The following is a 16,943-nucleotide window of genomic DNA, read 5'->3' as shown; positions in this document are numbered from 1 at the left end:
CTTCAGGTTTAAATCAATGTCAAAGAGCGATCTTATTTCATCTAATGCGTGTTTTAATCATCCTCCCTTCTAATCAATGCAGTTTGGATGCAGTCATCAGGTATTGCTGGCGGGGAATTTACAAGCACTTCTATTCTCCTGTCTGTTTCCAGACGGAAGTTTTATGAGGCCGTGCCTGGTGTGACAGTAAATCTCTTCCTCTACTTTGCCAAAATGAAATCTCTTGATGCTGTTTCCCGTTTCTGTGTTTGTTTGTCGCTGTATTGCTTTTGCAAACAAAGTTCGGACATGGCTGTGCCAAGTCAACGCTCCGGTCTCTTCATTTTAATAAGGTCTGGAAGGGGCTATAAAAAGGAAATTTCCTATTCAATATTGGACAATAAAGCTGGATGTGGAATAACTTTAAAATCCCTGAGTTGCACTTACAAAACCAATTTAAAAGTCTTACATACTTTTCAGTAATTGGAATTTAGCAGTAAATGAAAAAAACCTAATTAGAATAGTTTAGAAACGGATTGAGTGAATGCCAGAGGTCTAAGAGTGAAATACCACATTGCTGAACTATATAAATGAATGGCTAGCTGGTATATTTACTGTTTTCTTTTGGGTTTCTTATAGTATTTGTCTGTTAGTGTCTCTGCAGGTGTGTGTAGATGAGCTGGACATAAAGGATCATTTTATATAAGCTTGCAATATCAAATAAATATCAAAATATCAAATTAAATATCAAATTTCGCCCAGATTAAAAGAGGACATTTAACTGATTATGGTTATAATTGATTGATGAGGCTTCAACACTGCAGCAGGAATTTATATACATTAATATTTTATTTGTCAAAAAGGGCATGAAGCAGCATTGTGACCACACCAATGTGCTGCGTATGAACGCTTCATAGTCTTATGTTGGGAGGATTAAACACATATACTTAAGAGACTTTGACACAATATTAGATATGAAGAAAAGACCTTTTATGTTCCTGGATGGATCGATTAGTTATTGTTTGATATAAAAGACTCATTTCAGTACACAACTTCCCCAAAGTACAAACCAACCTGGGGGAAAAAACCAAAACACACTTGGAACCCAATAAATAGTTACATTAAATGAATTTAAAACTCTGCTGATATCAGTGATGTCTTTGTGCCAGTCTTATGTGAAAAGGTTTAAAGTCTTGTTCATTTTATTTTTTATCAGACTTTGCTGCTGTCCTCTAGGCAGGTCTCCCCTTGAAAAAGGAGCAGGTCTAATCAAAGGCATCATTATACACCTCTGCTTGGTGAAAAGAGTTTTGGGACTAAAAATGGCATCAAGCACCATGATTAACTACTGCAGCTCATCCAAAAGATCACACGTTGTAATCTGTTATCGACTGGCTTTGTTAAAAAAAAAAGAAAAGCCAAATAGAACACGCAGTTTTCAGCATGAAATGTGGGAGGAAACCATTCCAAACATTTCTGAAACCCACCCCCACCCTAACCCCCCACCAGTCTGTCAGACAGGATCTGTCACCATCGCTCAGAAATTTCTATTTTGGCAGTGCAATCAGGCACGAGTCCAAATTAGTTCACATGTATACTCCCGCCAGGAAGGAGGAACTCTGACCCTTAAACCGACACCTGTCAATCATGCTGGCGAGCCGCACCGATAGGAGCACAACAAGGGATGCTGAGAGGTGCGACGTGAACCAGCAAAGAACCAGCAAAATAAGCTCCTTGAAGGAGAAAGGGTGGAGAAGAGGAAGATGAAAAGAAGCACAGAGAGGTGAGAGTTCTGAAGCTTGTTAGAGGCGCTGGGAGATGAGAGCGGTGCAGCGTGCTGTTTGGTGTTTTAGCACGTCGCCGTCTTTTTGATTTGTTAGCATGTGTTTATGATGTTGTATCTCTGTCTGCTTCTGTCAATCTCTATTATTAGACCCTCAGATCCTGCTTCTGCTGTTTTGACACTCCCGTTGCTCCTGTTTCACACTAAGACACACATGCTCAAGGTTTGGCCTCACACACAGCCTCGCACCCACTTAGAGACAAAATCACGTCGGTTACGTACAAATGCACACTCTTTCAATTTTAGCACCATCCCTGCTGGGGGCGCACACCGGTTAGGTCTGAGGGGAGCGGAATCTTTGAGGCGTGAAAGGCCTGCAGTATCAGATGCTCCGTTTGGAGGTAGGCGCGGGAACAAATGGGTAGATTTCCTCATTCTGAGCAACCAAGGAAACTAACAAATTGACTCGATCAGACACGCTTGCAAATGTGCTGCTTTTATCAGGCTGCTGTGCAGCCTCTGATCTCGCATGCTGACAGAGACAGCGTTACAGAAGACTGATGGAAATCTCTCGTCTGTCAACCTGCAAGACGGGCCTGAGGCTGTGAATCAACTATGGGTACCTAACCCTGTATTTTATTTTATTTTTTGCGAAAGACAAGCTTTTGATGTGTTCTTTACTTTGAGTTGACATATGTTCTGCATAAGCAGGCCACTGGCTTCCTGTCAAGTTAACATTTAGATATCCACAAATTCCCCCCCTTTAAAGTTCCTCTTTGGAAACTGAAGAAAAAAAAAACCAAAAAAACTTTTGATCTTCAACGTGCACTGACATCGTACTGCAGGCGACCGGTTATCACAATATAGCGCGGGATTAAGAAGCTAAATACAAAGTCTGGAAATGTCGGTGACAGAGCGATCAATGGCGTTCTCCTGGCCCTGAGACAGAGAATGAGAACGGCGTCTGCGGCTGATATCTGCGGCTGCAAGATTAGCTTGGTAATTAACCACAAAGCAATTATCGGGTGATGGGATGTGAGGCACGTCTCAGGGAAGGTGTTTCTTGACGTGTTTAATAGGCGTTGAGTAGTTTGATCAGTCGACAGAAGTTATTGGTTATTCAGAGGCCCGTAGTCCAGCGGAGGTTCTTTCACGATATGTGCGGCTGTCTGAAATTCAATTAATTAGACTGTTGTTTTTCTTTCCATCCACTTTTCATTAACCTCCATTGACACCTCACTGAGGCGCCCGCCGGTTTACGACTGCACCGGGATTAACAAGCAAATGGGAAGTTGGCAATAAAGTTTCCAAAGGGTGGAGATTTCCTGTGGGAGTGCGGCAGTCACACTCTGGTGGAAATTCAAAGGATGCGCTCGTGACGTGAAGGATAGGAGCATCACAAGAGTTAAGATGCACTGTTGATCTCCCCGGCAGAAATCCAAAGAATCCATCTTTCGTTTCTCTTTTGTCTGAATGACTGTCGCTGCCATCGCACAATAAATAGTGCAGGGTTAGCATGCTCGTGCTAAGTGTTACTGCTGAAAAGAGGGAAGGGTCCGCTGTTCTTCAGATCTAAACAGCCTTGATCTACAAATTCAATCTAATTTGAAATTCACGCAAAGGGGATATCTTTGTGAGAGCTCTAGTAAGAAAATTAAATGTGCCTTTAGAAACTATCACATATACTGTATGTTAGCCTTTTTCTTCTACTGCTGTTTTTTCTCCATCCTTCAAGTCACTGGCCCACAGTTCATCAGACGCACATATTTTTCTAACAGTCCTCAGTCCTACCTGATTCATCATCCGACTTGTTGTCGTTCTCAGAGTCAGTGAGCGTCAGTGCTGAGTTCTCATGACTGGACACACCCGAGCTGCGACGGGACTTCACCCTCCCCTGTCCGGCCCACAGCTGGATGGCACGCTCCGGGGACAGCGGTCCCTCTGGGTCCGAGTCGGCATCAGAACCCGCGCTGAGCGAATAGCCCCTCTGTAGGAGGCCCAGGTCAGGACAGTAGGGAACGGGAGCCGGGTGTGGAGTCGGCGATGGCTCACACACTCCCAGCTCGGCCAGTGTGAAGTTACCGCCTGAGGGGGGGAGCACATAAAGGCAGTTACTTAAGATGGTGATTAGAGAGCAACATAATCAGTAAATGGAGACACAAACGCTTGCACAAGCAAACACAAGGACCTAAAAACAAACTCACAATCACACACTGAGAAGCGCGCTAATTATGAAACTACAGAGGCGGAGGGTGGAAAATTGGCCCTTGTTGAGGCACGCATGGGCAGGGTGGGGGGGTAGGGGGGTGGGGGTGATGCAGCATGACTCAAGCAGAAACTACAACCTGCTGGAAGTAATGTGTCCTGGCCCGCAAACCTGATAAGCCTATCGGAGAAGGCCCGTTTCCTTCCCGTTACTGCTCGGCATTGGCATTCATGAGATGTTGATGTGAGATCAAAGAGCTGCTCACTTGAGACCTCTCAGACTGTAATGGTGCCTCTCTGCCTTCTGGGTTTGATCATCTCCCCACCTAGCTGCCATCACACGCCGGACCCAAGGCTCACTGGGCACGGCGCACTCGGCTGCAGAACACTGACCTTGTTGCCTGACTATCCCTGCCTCCAGACTAACCACCGCTAAACCTCTAAAATAAATATATAAAATTATCCAAATTAAAGCACATCAAAAGAGATCAATAAACAGTGTCGTAGTCCAATTAAATCCAAGCTGAGGAAAAGCAATTACGGAAAAAGGCATGCTCAACCAATTTATCCTCTATACTAATTAAAAGAGTATTGTGGATGCAATCGCTCACCATCAGCAGTAGGGGTAAGGGGATCGAGGGAGAAACAGTTGTGATTCACTTCATTAGCAGTTTGTGAAGAAAGGGAGAGGAAGAGCGAGCGGAGGAAGCTTTGCGTCGAGGCAGCGCGCCGTACGAACCGCTGCAGCGGGAATGACACAGCTGCGCGTCTGGGGTTAACTGTGACTCATCAAGCGTAGCGATGCAATCAGAGAGGCAGAAATTAAACAGATGAAAATCGCCTGCTGGATCTTCACTACTCCTCTCCACAGCCTCGTCAGGCTCGAGAGCTGTGCTGAAAGAAATGGGGAGTAAGAGGGCCTGAAAGGAAGAGGAACGGGGGGGGGGGGGGGGGCACTTTACTTTTACTCAGAGGAAACAGATGGTCCGGACTAGAAAACAGAGGCAACTAAACGACTCAACAGGTATTTTCTGCTTCTGTACTGGGGTTTAGACAGCATTCCATCCACTGCAAAAATGTGAAAGAACCAGAAGGACACTTTACCATTTCTTGTCTTCTTCTTCTTTGTGTCTCTGTCTTTTCCGGCCACTTCCCGTAAAAGACGAGAAAAGGAACTTTATCACTGGGATTAATCTATGGAGGATCTGTTGGTGAGGAGCACTACGATCCAAACGTACAGGTGCTAACTCTACTCAATCCATACCTGTGATGAAGTATCGTAGAAGCATGGGAGAGAATTCCAGGAGGCCTGAGAGAACAGATCACATCCAGTTTTGGTTTTTACATCCTTCAAGAACTTTATGGATGGCAAGATTTTTTCAACTTACAACTGAGCCAACAATACAGTGTCAAGTCTAAACGCTACAGGGAAACACGTCATAAACATGAAAACGAGTGTGTGAGTGATCGCGTGACACATATATTCTGCCTTACTTCCCACAGGCCACCATTCAGCACAATTAACATCCCATAACCCATGATTACACATGCAAAATCCAATCAGTCCTTATCACCATCAGCGGCAGACAAAGCCATCGCCACGTCAAAGGGAGATGGATCAGCACGACGGCTCGAAGCAGACATATAAATCTATCTGAGTTATTCCATAAATAGAAAACCAATCGCATGTTGGGCGTGTAATATTAAGACAGATGTGGGGTCGAACGTGACCCTGCATCACGATCAGCTTTTCTCTCAGCGCCCAACAGTCACTGTCATTGTCGGGCTGCCGTGGAGGATGAGGTAATGTATGTTTTTAGCCAGAGCTAATGTGGACAAGTGTGCAAAAGAAGTGCTCTAATAACAAAATAAGTCAATATTCTGAATCCAATTCAAGCAAAGACGGGCTGATATAGAAAATAGGAATAAGAAATAACAAGGCACACCATGATCTTGTTTATATTTCCCGCCTTTGGAGTTGCTATAGGATAAAAAGAGCATAATTTAATAAAATGCTTTCCATTAAAGGTGTACTGGAGTGAAGGTTACATCAAAGGAGAGAAGATAAATCCTCAAAACAGTTTTATATCTGTGTACATGTAAAAAAAAAAAATCAATATATCCTGAAACCTTATCTTTCAGTTAGCCTGACAGTCACACCAAAACATTTATTAAAGAAAAAAATATAACAAAGACCATAGAATTTGTCAAGATATCAAACAGATTGCTGTTTCATCATGACTATCTAAAGAGTGAAATTCCCTCCACTTTTACAAACACGTTAAATCCTCTGATGTGTTTATGGTCCCTGGCAAACAGAGCAACACAGAACAGAATGTTCAATGCAAATTGGAGGCCACGGGCTCATATTTAGGCATTTATTTCCAAGCCTCTTCATCAATAATTTAGGATGAAACACAGATGAAGCTGCTGTGGTGTATCCATGAGAAGGTGACAAAGTGAAAAGGACATTCAGTTTTAGCTTGAAATAGGGAAACAAGCGTAAAAATGACATTTGCAGCCATCCACGACACAACAAGCGCTTCCCCTGATAAAGCTCATTATGGATGTGTGTGGGAGTGAACGCATGCCGCGTGCAGCGCGTGTCTGAGTATGATTGTTTGCAAGTAGACAGTTTTGTGGGACATAGGGGCCTGTCATTAAAAAATCATTTGTGCTTGTTAGCAGTTTGACAGGCAAAGTATAGGCAGCAGGACTCTGCATTATGACTTTCACTCAACCTCCTGTGCCATTCTGCAAAGGAAGTAAAAAATTGGAAGAACACGTGGGCTTCGCCACCTGCAATTATGCTGTTTTTCACAGATCCAGTAGTTTACTGTGCAGGCCACCCTTGGACATGTAATTTTCGACCTCAAAGGCAGCCCCCGGTTCTGGTTAAAAGTCCTGATTTGCCTTGAAGTGCAGAACTAGTGAACTGATTTTCTCTTAGGAGGAGGAAGCATTGAAATCAGGAGGTAAATACAACTGTGCACAGTAGTATAAGCCCTGTAATCTCTAGAAATAACTGAAATTACCCTTGATAGCAGGAAAAGCTTTACTTTCTGTGTTAGAGCACAGGAAAATACCATGAGTTATTGCTGCACAGATGTACTGCTTATTACTATTTCCCTTTGCATCACATGCAAATATATGTATACGGTATATACACATGTATGCATATTACTATATGCGGAAGGCAATTCAACTTTGTAAATTGTGTAATGAAAACTGCTATTGTCCTTTCTCTAAAACCTGTACTTCAACATGCCTCCGCAAGTACACAAAGCAGACTTTAGGAAACTTCTGTAGCCGAAAAATCCAACCTGCAGCGATCAATATCACAAGCAAGAAAAAGAAGAGGGGTATTTTTTTAATTATTTTTTTTTGTGTGTTTTTGCACTTTTCAAATAATTTAACAGCTAACCTGAAGCCAGCGTCCGCCTACATCAAGCTGACCACGTGATCTGAAGGAAGCAAGGTCAAATCCACCAGTAACCACCCAACAAAAGCTGCTCTTCCTCCACACACAGCTCACGTTAAAGCAGGTTTTATGTATATTCACCGCAATCCTCGGCTTTTTTATGCTAAAAAAGAAGAGTCTGAACTACAAAATGCAGCAAATTTAAGAGTCTAAAATAATGACTACCGCTGCAGTCGCTAATCTGTAAAAAGTATTTGAATTGTTTTTGGAAAATAAAACATTTTCACCGCAAAATAATATCTAAATTACCTCTCATGTTAAGCTACACAAGTATTTCTTTTCAGATAGAAAATAGAGGTACAAGGTCACTGTTGTGTAACTGGTGTGCCGTCAACTGACAGGGCACAGAAGACAAACATCTTCACAAATCGGGGTTTCCATGGTGATAGGGTGATGAAAGTGTGATGTTACATAGGTCCATCCGTGCTCACATCAGAAATAATGATCATAAACAAGACTTGTGGAATTTTACACTAGTTTCCAGTCACATATATCATGTGTGAAACAGTCTTCATAGCCACATCTCTGATTTGGTTTGATGTTTCTGCAGCTCACAAGTAACTACAACGGGACAAATGGGTCTTCATATAGAAGAATCAGAGACTAACCACATGATGTGGCTGTGCTTTTGACATGTTTCCTCACACATCTGTGATTACCACATTCTTCCTTTTCTTTCTCTGAACAGTTCAATTCCACCCGTTTTGCTCAGGCTCGATGAGTATTTCTCTCCCCATTTGGTTGTTTTAATGTGTACAATTTTCACCTCCTTCACAGATTCACAGATGCAGCTACCGTTTCCATTTCCATTGCAGCTACAGCTAATGAACAATCTGGCACTTAACAGCGGAGGACGTCAATAAAAGTTAGCAAACAAATCGCAATAGGTTGACGATTATCAGACACAAAATATATTTCAATGCTACGCTTTGCTTCATGACAGTAATGCCACAACCTAATATGTCAACTCCTTTTTATTTTATTTTATTAGGCCTATATCTATAGGAAAATCCAGCATGTGAGGATTTTCTTATCTCCACCCTTATCTCTGCTATCTGCTTATCTCCACCCTAAGCAGCATTGTCCACAATGGTTTTTATAACTGTCACTGTCACCTTTCAATAATATACAACATCATAGACAAAGGAAACTTTATCTCACCATTAATAACCTTGATATGAAGCCCAGAATACACTCGTGTCATTCCTGTCTGCTCTCAAGTCCTTATCCTGGGGTATTAAAAGGTTTTAGGATATTGCTGTAACAGTCTTTTTTTCCCCTCCATTTTTGGCTCAACATCTTATCTCTCTCATCACTCCCATGACCATCAGATAAAATGCTTCATTGCTCCAAAAGAAGATTATTCTTTCACTCCTATTTATCCTGCAGTACTGCCCAGGTATAACTGCTCCACGCTGGCATGTGGGAATATGAAAAGAAGGTTTTTGCTGCTAAAACAAATAAATCATTAGCGGGCACGTTAAAGGCTTGTGAGCAGTATTTAAAAAAAGAAACCAAACAGTTGTTTGAATTCATGGATCCCTAAAATTATATGACATGATTGACAATCTTTTTTGGGTGTATGTTTGATGTTTAGGAGTCATAATGACAGCTTTCAAACATCAAATCCCACTACTTAGTCCTGATAAACTCTGCGCCATGTATTTACCTAAAGGCATTTACACGGAGGCTTTATTCAATGGAGACAACCATCAATCTTCAGTTGACTGTCATTTATTCTTAATCAGGAGTGATGGAGGCTATTAGACTGGTCATTGGGTAAGAGATGGGATAACTGGGCCGATCACCAATCTATCACACGGCACCGACACCTTCACACACATCGCTGGAATTTGTAACCAAAATCAAGATCATCCTCTCAGTGCTGTTGCTCTTCCATCAAACATGCACTTTATTTATTTGGATATATCTCTGAAACGGCTGCAAGGCTCAACATAACCTTCACTCCAACAATGAAACGATGTGGGCTTTTTTTCTGTAAGCAGAAAACAGCTATTTGATTTTCATCTCTGTTGATTTTTATTTTTTTAGAGGCAGAACAATAACGGAAGCTGGATTAAAATAAAGCTCGCGTTGATTGTGTGAATGTTGTTTTTACTGGGAAACTTTCTTCCAAAAGTCACTGACGTTTCAGGTTTGGTGGCGTCAACGAATCGTTGACCAGATTCTTCTTACTGTCTCCTATAGCAGCATCATCTGCAACACCAGAGCTTTTATTTGTGGTCGTAGAGTAGGTGAGCGTAGGTGACCCTTTCTTGGGACTTTAGCTGCGTTTGGCATGTCATTGCGACGAGGAACACCCGGTGCAGACTTGGTGTTGATTACTTAAACTCTTCTTCACGACCTCTCACACACACACATACATCCCATAGCATGTGGCATGTCATTAACGCCACCATTAGAGGTGTGGTAACAGCCAAAATGAAAAGTCCAAATATGAGTGGTCAAACACTTCCCACACCTCCCAGATGACATCCCCCCTTTGAGCTCCTGTCACAGCCAGAAGGGCATTTGCACCTCCTAATGAGGAGACCGAGACCAGTGTCGTCCACAGCGCGGGGTTCTACTGCTGCTCAGAGGACAGCAGTCTGCCGTGGACGGAACATGACAGGACATGACACAACACCGTGCACTCTGGAGGAGGTCTTGTCAACGGGCGCGGGGAGCGAAACGCCTCTTGTGCTTTAGCAGAGCACTGCAGAGAGAAAGAACACGTCTGATTTGACCGTGAGATTTTTTTTCCCTTTTCTTTTCTCTTTTTTATTTTTAAAGCTCATACAAAATAAAATTAAAACAAAAAACCCAGAATACAAAACTCCACTGTCTGTTGCGGCTTTTTAACGGCTCTCCCGCATCACTTCAACCACGCCAACAGCCCCCATGTGGTCGCCATCAGACACCTTCGGTAGGTGATGTCTGGGCATGTTTCTCCTTACAGAAGCTGAGCGCCTCATGAACATGGTCTACATTTGTTCACGTGTATTTTCATGTTATTTAGGCCCTGAACATGCGGTTAGACATGTTTCATTAAAAGTCAGAGCGAGAGGCTTGGCTTGGGGGGGAAAGCAAAAAAGAGCAAAAAAAAGCTTGATAACACTGACATTTACAATCTGCCTCATTTATCAAAAGCTGTGGAAGCAGTGTCAAAGAGGGTCACTCTGCTGTAAACACAGATTAACTCAACTTTCACAAAATACACATTGTCTACTAAACAGGTTTAGTGTAAGAAAAGTGCAGATGTCATTACGCAGCTCCCCAGACTCGATTAATTGCCTCGTTTGTATGTATGTGTGTCTTTGTGTGTGTGTGTATGTGTGTGCGTGTTTACCAGCCTCTGTGTTTCTATAGCAGCTGCTATGCTTGCGATACATTTCTCCTTATGATGTATTTATTTCTAACTACAGATAGAGAAATATAGGCCAGTATGTCTTTGTTTTCCTTGTTTGTGAAATGAGACAGTGAGACATTGCATGTGTTTCCTTTCTTTGAGGCCATGTTCAGACAGTTCAAACAAGGTTTGAATCTGATTTGGAAAAGTTACTGGCTTGGATTGGATAAAGTATTGTGCTAAATGTTGGTTAAATATTGTCATTGTGGTTAAATCCACACTGAACAGTCATAATATTATGACCACCCAACATTGGGTTTGTCCAAAGGTCCTGACTCATTAAGATGTAGAAAGTGTTAGACCACTAAAGGTGTTCTGTGGTATCTGGCACCACAATGTCAGCAGCATCTCTTCATGTGAGATGATAGATGGCTTGGTGTGGATCACAGCATCGGCAAATTATATCTGAGGTTAGGTAGCAAATAAACAAATAAGGAGGTGGGTCAAAATGAGGCATGTGGTAAAGGTTGAATGTAGAGGCTGGTTAACTTACCCTGACGCTACAAATTAAGGTAGATGGGAAAGTTGCGGGTCTTTTGTACAGGGTTGGGTCTACAATACTTGCTCAAAAGCAGAATAAAATGGCTGCTACTGTACTTTTTGCTAGGTATTGTATACTTGCTACAGGAATGGATGCAGCAGTGGCACGAGGGCTGCAGGAGCTGGCTAGAAATGGCTTTTTGCACCCATAAAACACTAAAAACATGGTGATGGTAGAATAAGCTGTCACTGCATTATGATGTTATGGCCGGGCAAGTAATTGAGAATGACCAGAGCATGTTATAAAACACAGTAAGCGAAGCTGAGAAATGCTCAACAGCTGCGTGCTTTCATGTTAAGAATAAGTTTAAAATATATATCATTTATGCTCCATGTACCACTGTGTGAGATCTGTGCATTTATGTTTTTTTTTTTTTGGCTTGCCTCTAAATAACCTGCTGAACTGGTGACCCTGCACTCCAGACATCTCGATGTTACCCCACAATGATGACACATTCATTTTCTTTTCTCGTAATAGACACTTTTTGAATATTTCAACACAGCACAGTGTTCCTGTCACATAGAACGTCTTTGGACAGCCTCATAATGCTATCAAATGAGAGTCAGATAATAATGCGATATGCAGCATTCTACCTTTGATGTAACTTATCCATCACGTTCAGGCCCTTGCAAAACAAATAAAAGCTTTCACAGCAAAGAAGAACAATATACCTGTTTTATCTTCAATCAATCATGATCTAGCAAAGAAAGTGAACGTACTGTAGTTACTCTTTTTAATGTAATCTCCTCATTAAAATAAGGTGCCTTGTCCATTTACTATAGTAAATACAGTTAACTAGAATAAGTTTGATGTAAATTCTGATTTAAAAAAAAAAATCTCATAGATATAGTCTCTTGCCCTGAGACACAACTGCTATTTGTCTTATTTTATCTGTTAAAATTTTCTTGCCGACAAAAAGGAAAAGAAAACCTCTCAGTAGAACATCACACTACTGCTGCCAAGTAGCAGAATACCAAATAACAGAGGCAAATGTTTGGCCCCGGGACTTGTAGCTTTCTCAAAATGTGGCTAGAATTCACTGGAATTACCTAGCTTCACAGCTAGCTCCCGCTAACAGAGCTGTTATATTTTCACTTTTCTTTGGACTAAATTGGCATTTGAATGCAGCAATGTTTTAAACAAGCACATTTAATCACTGAACTTGGATCATTTTTCCAGGCTGCTTGACCAGATGTAAATATTGGTAAAACCCTTCTTTTCCCCCATATACATAGACAGTTTCCTGTCTACATATGACAGGGTACAGACATGGGGGCATGTGGGAATGAGTGGAGGGTTTGGGAAGTCGAGGCTGCCCCGGGATATTCTTCAGTGACTCCTCTGCGCTCTTGCAACCGCTACGGGACACTTTTGAGTGTTAGCAGCTGGCAGGGGGTAGAGAATGCTAGAAGACAAAGATAAAGAGAGTTTGGGGAAAGAGGAGGGGAGGGATTGCATTTATTTCACCGCCATTTATTTTAATAGCATGCAGCTGCTTTGTTCTTTCTTTGATTATCATCCATCCAAGCTGGCTGTTCCCACGTGGAAATTTGGGGTACGGTCTGAAAAATGGAATCTATCCACAGTGTGGCTTTCATCATATGCCGTCAAATATGAAAAGCAAAATGCTTGGAGTGCTTCTTCCTTTAGACCGCGAAGCAAGACAGACAAGAACCATCAGCGGCTCCCCACTGGTGAACACAGTCAGAGGCTGCAGAATGGCACTGCTGCCAGGAACAAAACACTCGGTCTCTGCTGTGCTCAGAGATATCGTTTATAATTCTGCCACCTGTGTTGTAACACACATTGGTTTTAATGGGACTAAACAAAGAAACATGCATTATAAGGAGTCAAGAACATTTATATTCATTTCCTGCAGATCCTTCTTTTTCCCTTAGAAAGAAAAGGCAAAAGGACTAATTTGGAATATTTTAGCATGAGCATTAGCAGTCTGCAAATGAGCTGATACAAGCTAATGAAGCTAAGAAAGCAGGTGAGAATCAGACGTGGAATCACCCACAGAGGAGGCCGCAGAGAAAGCTTAACCAATGTGTGATGTGATCACCGGGGCAATAATAAAAGAACAGCAAGGGTGGAAGTAAAGAAATGAGGGATTAAGAATGAGACAGAGGGAACATGGATGAAAGGTGTGCCAAAAGAGCAAAGGAGACCATAAAGAAAGTAAAGAAAAATAAAATCTTTAAAAGGTGAAAGACGAGAAAATGTGGACTCTAAGAGAGACAAAGATAGAAAAGGCAGGAACAGCACATCTTTGCTGAATATCCAGGCAGTAAGACAGGCAGGTGGGTGGTGGGTTCTCTACATGGCCTCCATCTCTGGGGGCAGAGCAGCAGAGGAGAATGTAAGGAGCTCATTTAGCTCCTTCTAGAATGAAAAGGCAAACGGTTTTAGAGAATGCAGTGGCAGTGATAAGACCGGTTGCCTAGAGGTGCACCCGCGGGGGCAACACACCTTAGAGATGTGCTGAATACGAGCACCAGTGGAGAAGTATGGGGAGAGACAATCACAGATCCAGCATGCAGTGACAGAGTAAAGGAGCTGAACAACTGCAGACAAGGACCACAGTCTGGGTTTGACACATTTTGTCAGCTTTTTAAAGTTCTCATCAGGATCTTCCAAAGATGTGAGAGCTAACAGTGGATGTTCAATCAAATGATTTACAAAGAGAAAACAAAAGATCGGTCCATTTTCTCAATCGGTGGGACTGGGTTTTTTGGAGCTTTGGGTGATCAGGGTTACGTGTATGTACAGTATAGGCGTGCTTGGTAGACCAAACTGTGACACCTTCTAATGAGCTTTCCAGGCTGTTGCATGTTATAGTGAGAGAAGAGCAGCACTATTTGCCCAAGAAATTAGCTAATAATGGAGAAACAGTACAGCTGAGATTCAAAGAATCTTGTAATAAAACAGAGATGAACCTGCTTTAGTAAAAACTACAGGGAGTTGTTTGATGAGGTTAGTTCTCAAGCTCGAAACAAGGGAAAGGCTTTACTCATAATTTGTTAAATACAGCAAGACTGGTCTCATTTTATGCCTCCATCAGGATATCATGAGACCCGATTAGTGCCTTTTTGAGACGGAAATATTCTCTAAATGTTTATCAAACACAAGAAGTGGTAAAAGGTATAAAGGTTATGAGGTATAATAAATAATACAGCCTGAATATAGCTGTTAAACATGGGACCCACCAATAGTCTCATAAATTATAAACAGAAAGCTGGTGGAAGAAATGTGGAAATTGAAACATTATTACTGCAAAGTATAATTAACCACTAAAAAATCGATAATTACGGTAAAGGCAGTGTCACTAACTAAATATATTATGACAGCTTTGCCATCCATTTTTAATGGTTCCATGGCTTTACTTCAAATACAGCTCCATTATGGTAGGTAAATGTTCTGAAAAGTCATCTTCATATTTGGAAGCACATCCCTGAACCCACATATACAGTACAGCAGCCTTTTAAAAAGCCTCCAAGCACTGTAAATATGCTTCCTAAGGGAGGTGATTAAAAAGATGTTGTGCTTCAGGACACACTGACACTCAACTACATCTGCAAGTAAAGCGAGATAAACATAACTTTCTGGAAGAGGATCCTTGTTGATAAACACACACACACACACACACACACACACACACACACACACACACACACACACACACACACACACACACACACAAATATATATATATACACACACATACACAAATATACTGATAAGTTTTCTTGGACGTCCTTTCCAAAATCACAACCCAAGACTGACTACTTGGCTCAGGACGATTTTCGAGGACATCTGCTCCACTCCTAATAATTTGCACTGTATAACTCAATGCAAATTAACTTTCACCACAAAAAACAGCCTCCTTCAAAAGTGTTGCTGAGAAATATGTGCACATGTGCAGCAGCATTTGTCTACCCGAAGTAATGAAACCCGTGCACCGAGGAGCACAAAACTAATCAACATAAACATCAATGGACTGTGAACTCTTCTCGAGACTAACTAACTAAGTACGGTAAGTAACTAACAGGGGAGGGCGGATGAGCTGTTCAGTGTGATATGACTGTGCACGTGCAGCCTGGCGGTGGGCTTCGGTCCCACCTGGCTTCTATTTGTCTCAGGTCTGCATCGAATGACAGCTGTAACGCCAAATCAATATATATTTACACGCCACAGAACTGTAAATTGTTTGTGCCGAAGATCGCCGCTGAAGCACGGTGGGCTGAAAATAGATTCCAATGACCTCAAAACGCAGGAACAGAAAGGCTAAGAAGTCTAGGCCAACCCAAAGAACAACATCATTATAATTTAATCAAAGTTAATCATATTTCCTATTCTGGCCCTTTCATCAAATGAATAACTAACGGGTTAGATTCATTTTCAAAAGCCCTCTTCAAACTGTTGGTGGGATATTCAATAAAATAACAAGGGCAGCAACTGAACTGAGTTCAATCTCAATCTGATGTTGCTGCATCTCCCTCGCTGGCTGAATCCTTCAGTTTTCACATTTGCTAGTTACACGAGTATGTGGATAAAAAGATGAAGATATTGGCTACTTCTCTCACTGCGCCTTTCTCACTTCATCTTCCCTCTCCTTCCAAATCTACTCGCCATCCCGCGGTGTCACAGTCCATATGGTGCTGCAACACTGTTGGTCTCCTCTGGCCACACTTCCCACGATGCATCTGTGGCTGTGGGCTTTACAAGGGAGCTGATAGGCTGAGGAAACCGTGGTATCGACTGGCCATCGGTTGGTGTGAGGTCGGATCGGCGTGGCAGTGAAGTGTGTCTGAACACCACACATCACTGACTTCCAGTCTTCTATTTCACCCCCACCCCAACAATCAATCCCCTATTTTCTCTGGCATTGCCCATGCTGTGCAGAGGAGGATCTTCTATCACACTCTCCTATTTGGCACATAAACGTATTCCCTCTGTGTGTGCAAACCTTTTTCTTTTTTAATCTGCCTTCACAGATCATTCTATTCTGTCCTATAGCTTGGACGCGCACCCCCACTCCCCACCCCCCCCATGAGAAAACGAAGCAGAATGATAATTTTATCCTCTTTATTTTTTGGCGGCAAATTCTCCCACGAGTCGTCTCCTCACGTCTGTGTCCATGCAGAGAAAACAGAGCTTCAGCAAAGATCAATCCCATTGAGTCGGACTCCTTTTGCTAGCCGAGATCGATACCGCCCATTTCATGTCCCTCTGCAATGCGCATGCCCGGATGCGTGCACGCCCGCTCACAGGCATGGAGGAGAAACAGTTTAAAGACATTCCTACGAGGGCAGGCCCAACCTTTTTAGAGCTGACCTATCGGCCTATCGGCTGACTCACTCACCAGGGGACACTGAAGTTCATTATGACAGGCTCGCCTGAGTTAAAGGTCTGCTTTAGTCCTCTCCTGCAAAGTGCAGCATTTTCTGCTGTATTTAAAATGTCTGTACAGATATATATGTAAATATACACGGGCTGAAAAACACATGTGACTAATGAGTATGGGGCACCAGCAAAGACTGAG

The 16,943-nt window shown here is 42.4% G+C and overlaps 1 protein-coding gene across 8 annotated transcripts in view; it reads right to left on the bottom strand.

Moving 5' to 3' along the window:
- LOC101076136 (teneurin-2) overlaps nucleotides 1-16,943 on the bottom strand; it is a 189,023-nt gene that overhangs the window by 129,440 nt on the left and 42,640 nt on the right. For 7 of the 8 annotated variants that reach the window (XM_029847155.1, XM_029847145.1, XM_029847144.1 and 4 more), the window contains exons 4-6: nucleotides 5,232-5,276; nucleotides 5,072-5,116; nucleotides 3,554-3,847 (exon numbers count right to left, since the gene is read on the bottom strand). In XM_029847155.1, coding sequence (XP_029703015.1) covers nucleotides 3,554-3,847; nucleotides 5,072-5,116; nucleotides 5,232-5,276 — 384 coding nt within the window. The remainder of the gene's footprint in view (nucleotides 1-3,553; nucleotides 3,848-5,071; nucleotides 5,117-5,231; nucleotides 5,277-16,943) is intronic. The other variant, XM_029847149.1, reaches the window with a different exon arrangement.

The sequence above is a fragment of the Takifugu rubripes genome, chromosome 14, assembly GCF_901000725.2.
Source record: "Takifugu rubripes chromosome 14, fTakRub1.2, whole genome shotgun sequence".
Classification (NCBI taxonomy): Eukaryota; Metazoa; Chordata; class Actinopteri; order Tetraodontiformes; family Tetraodontidae; genus Takifugu; species Takifugu rubripes.
This window is presented reverse-complemented; position numbering and strand designations above follow the sequence as displayed.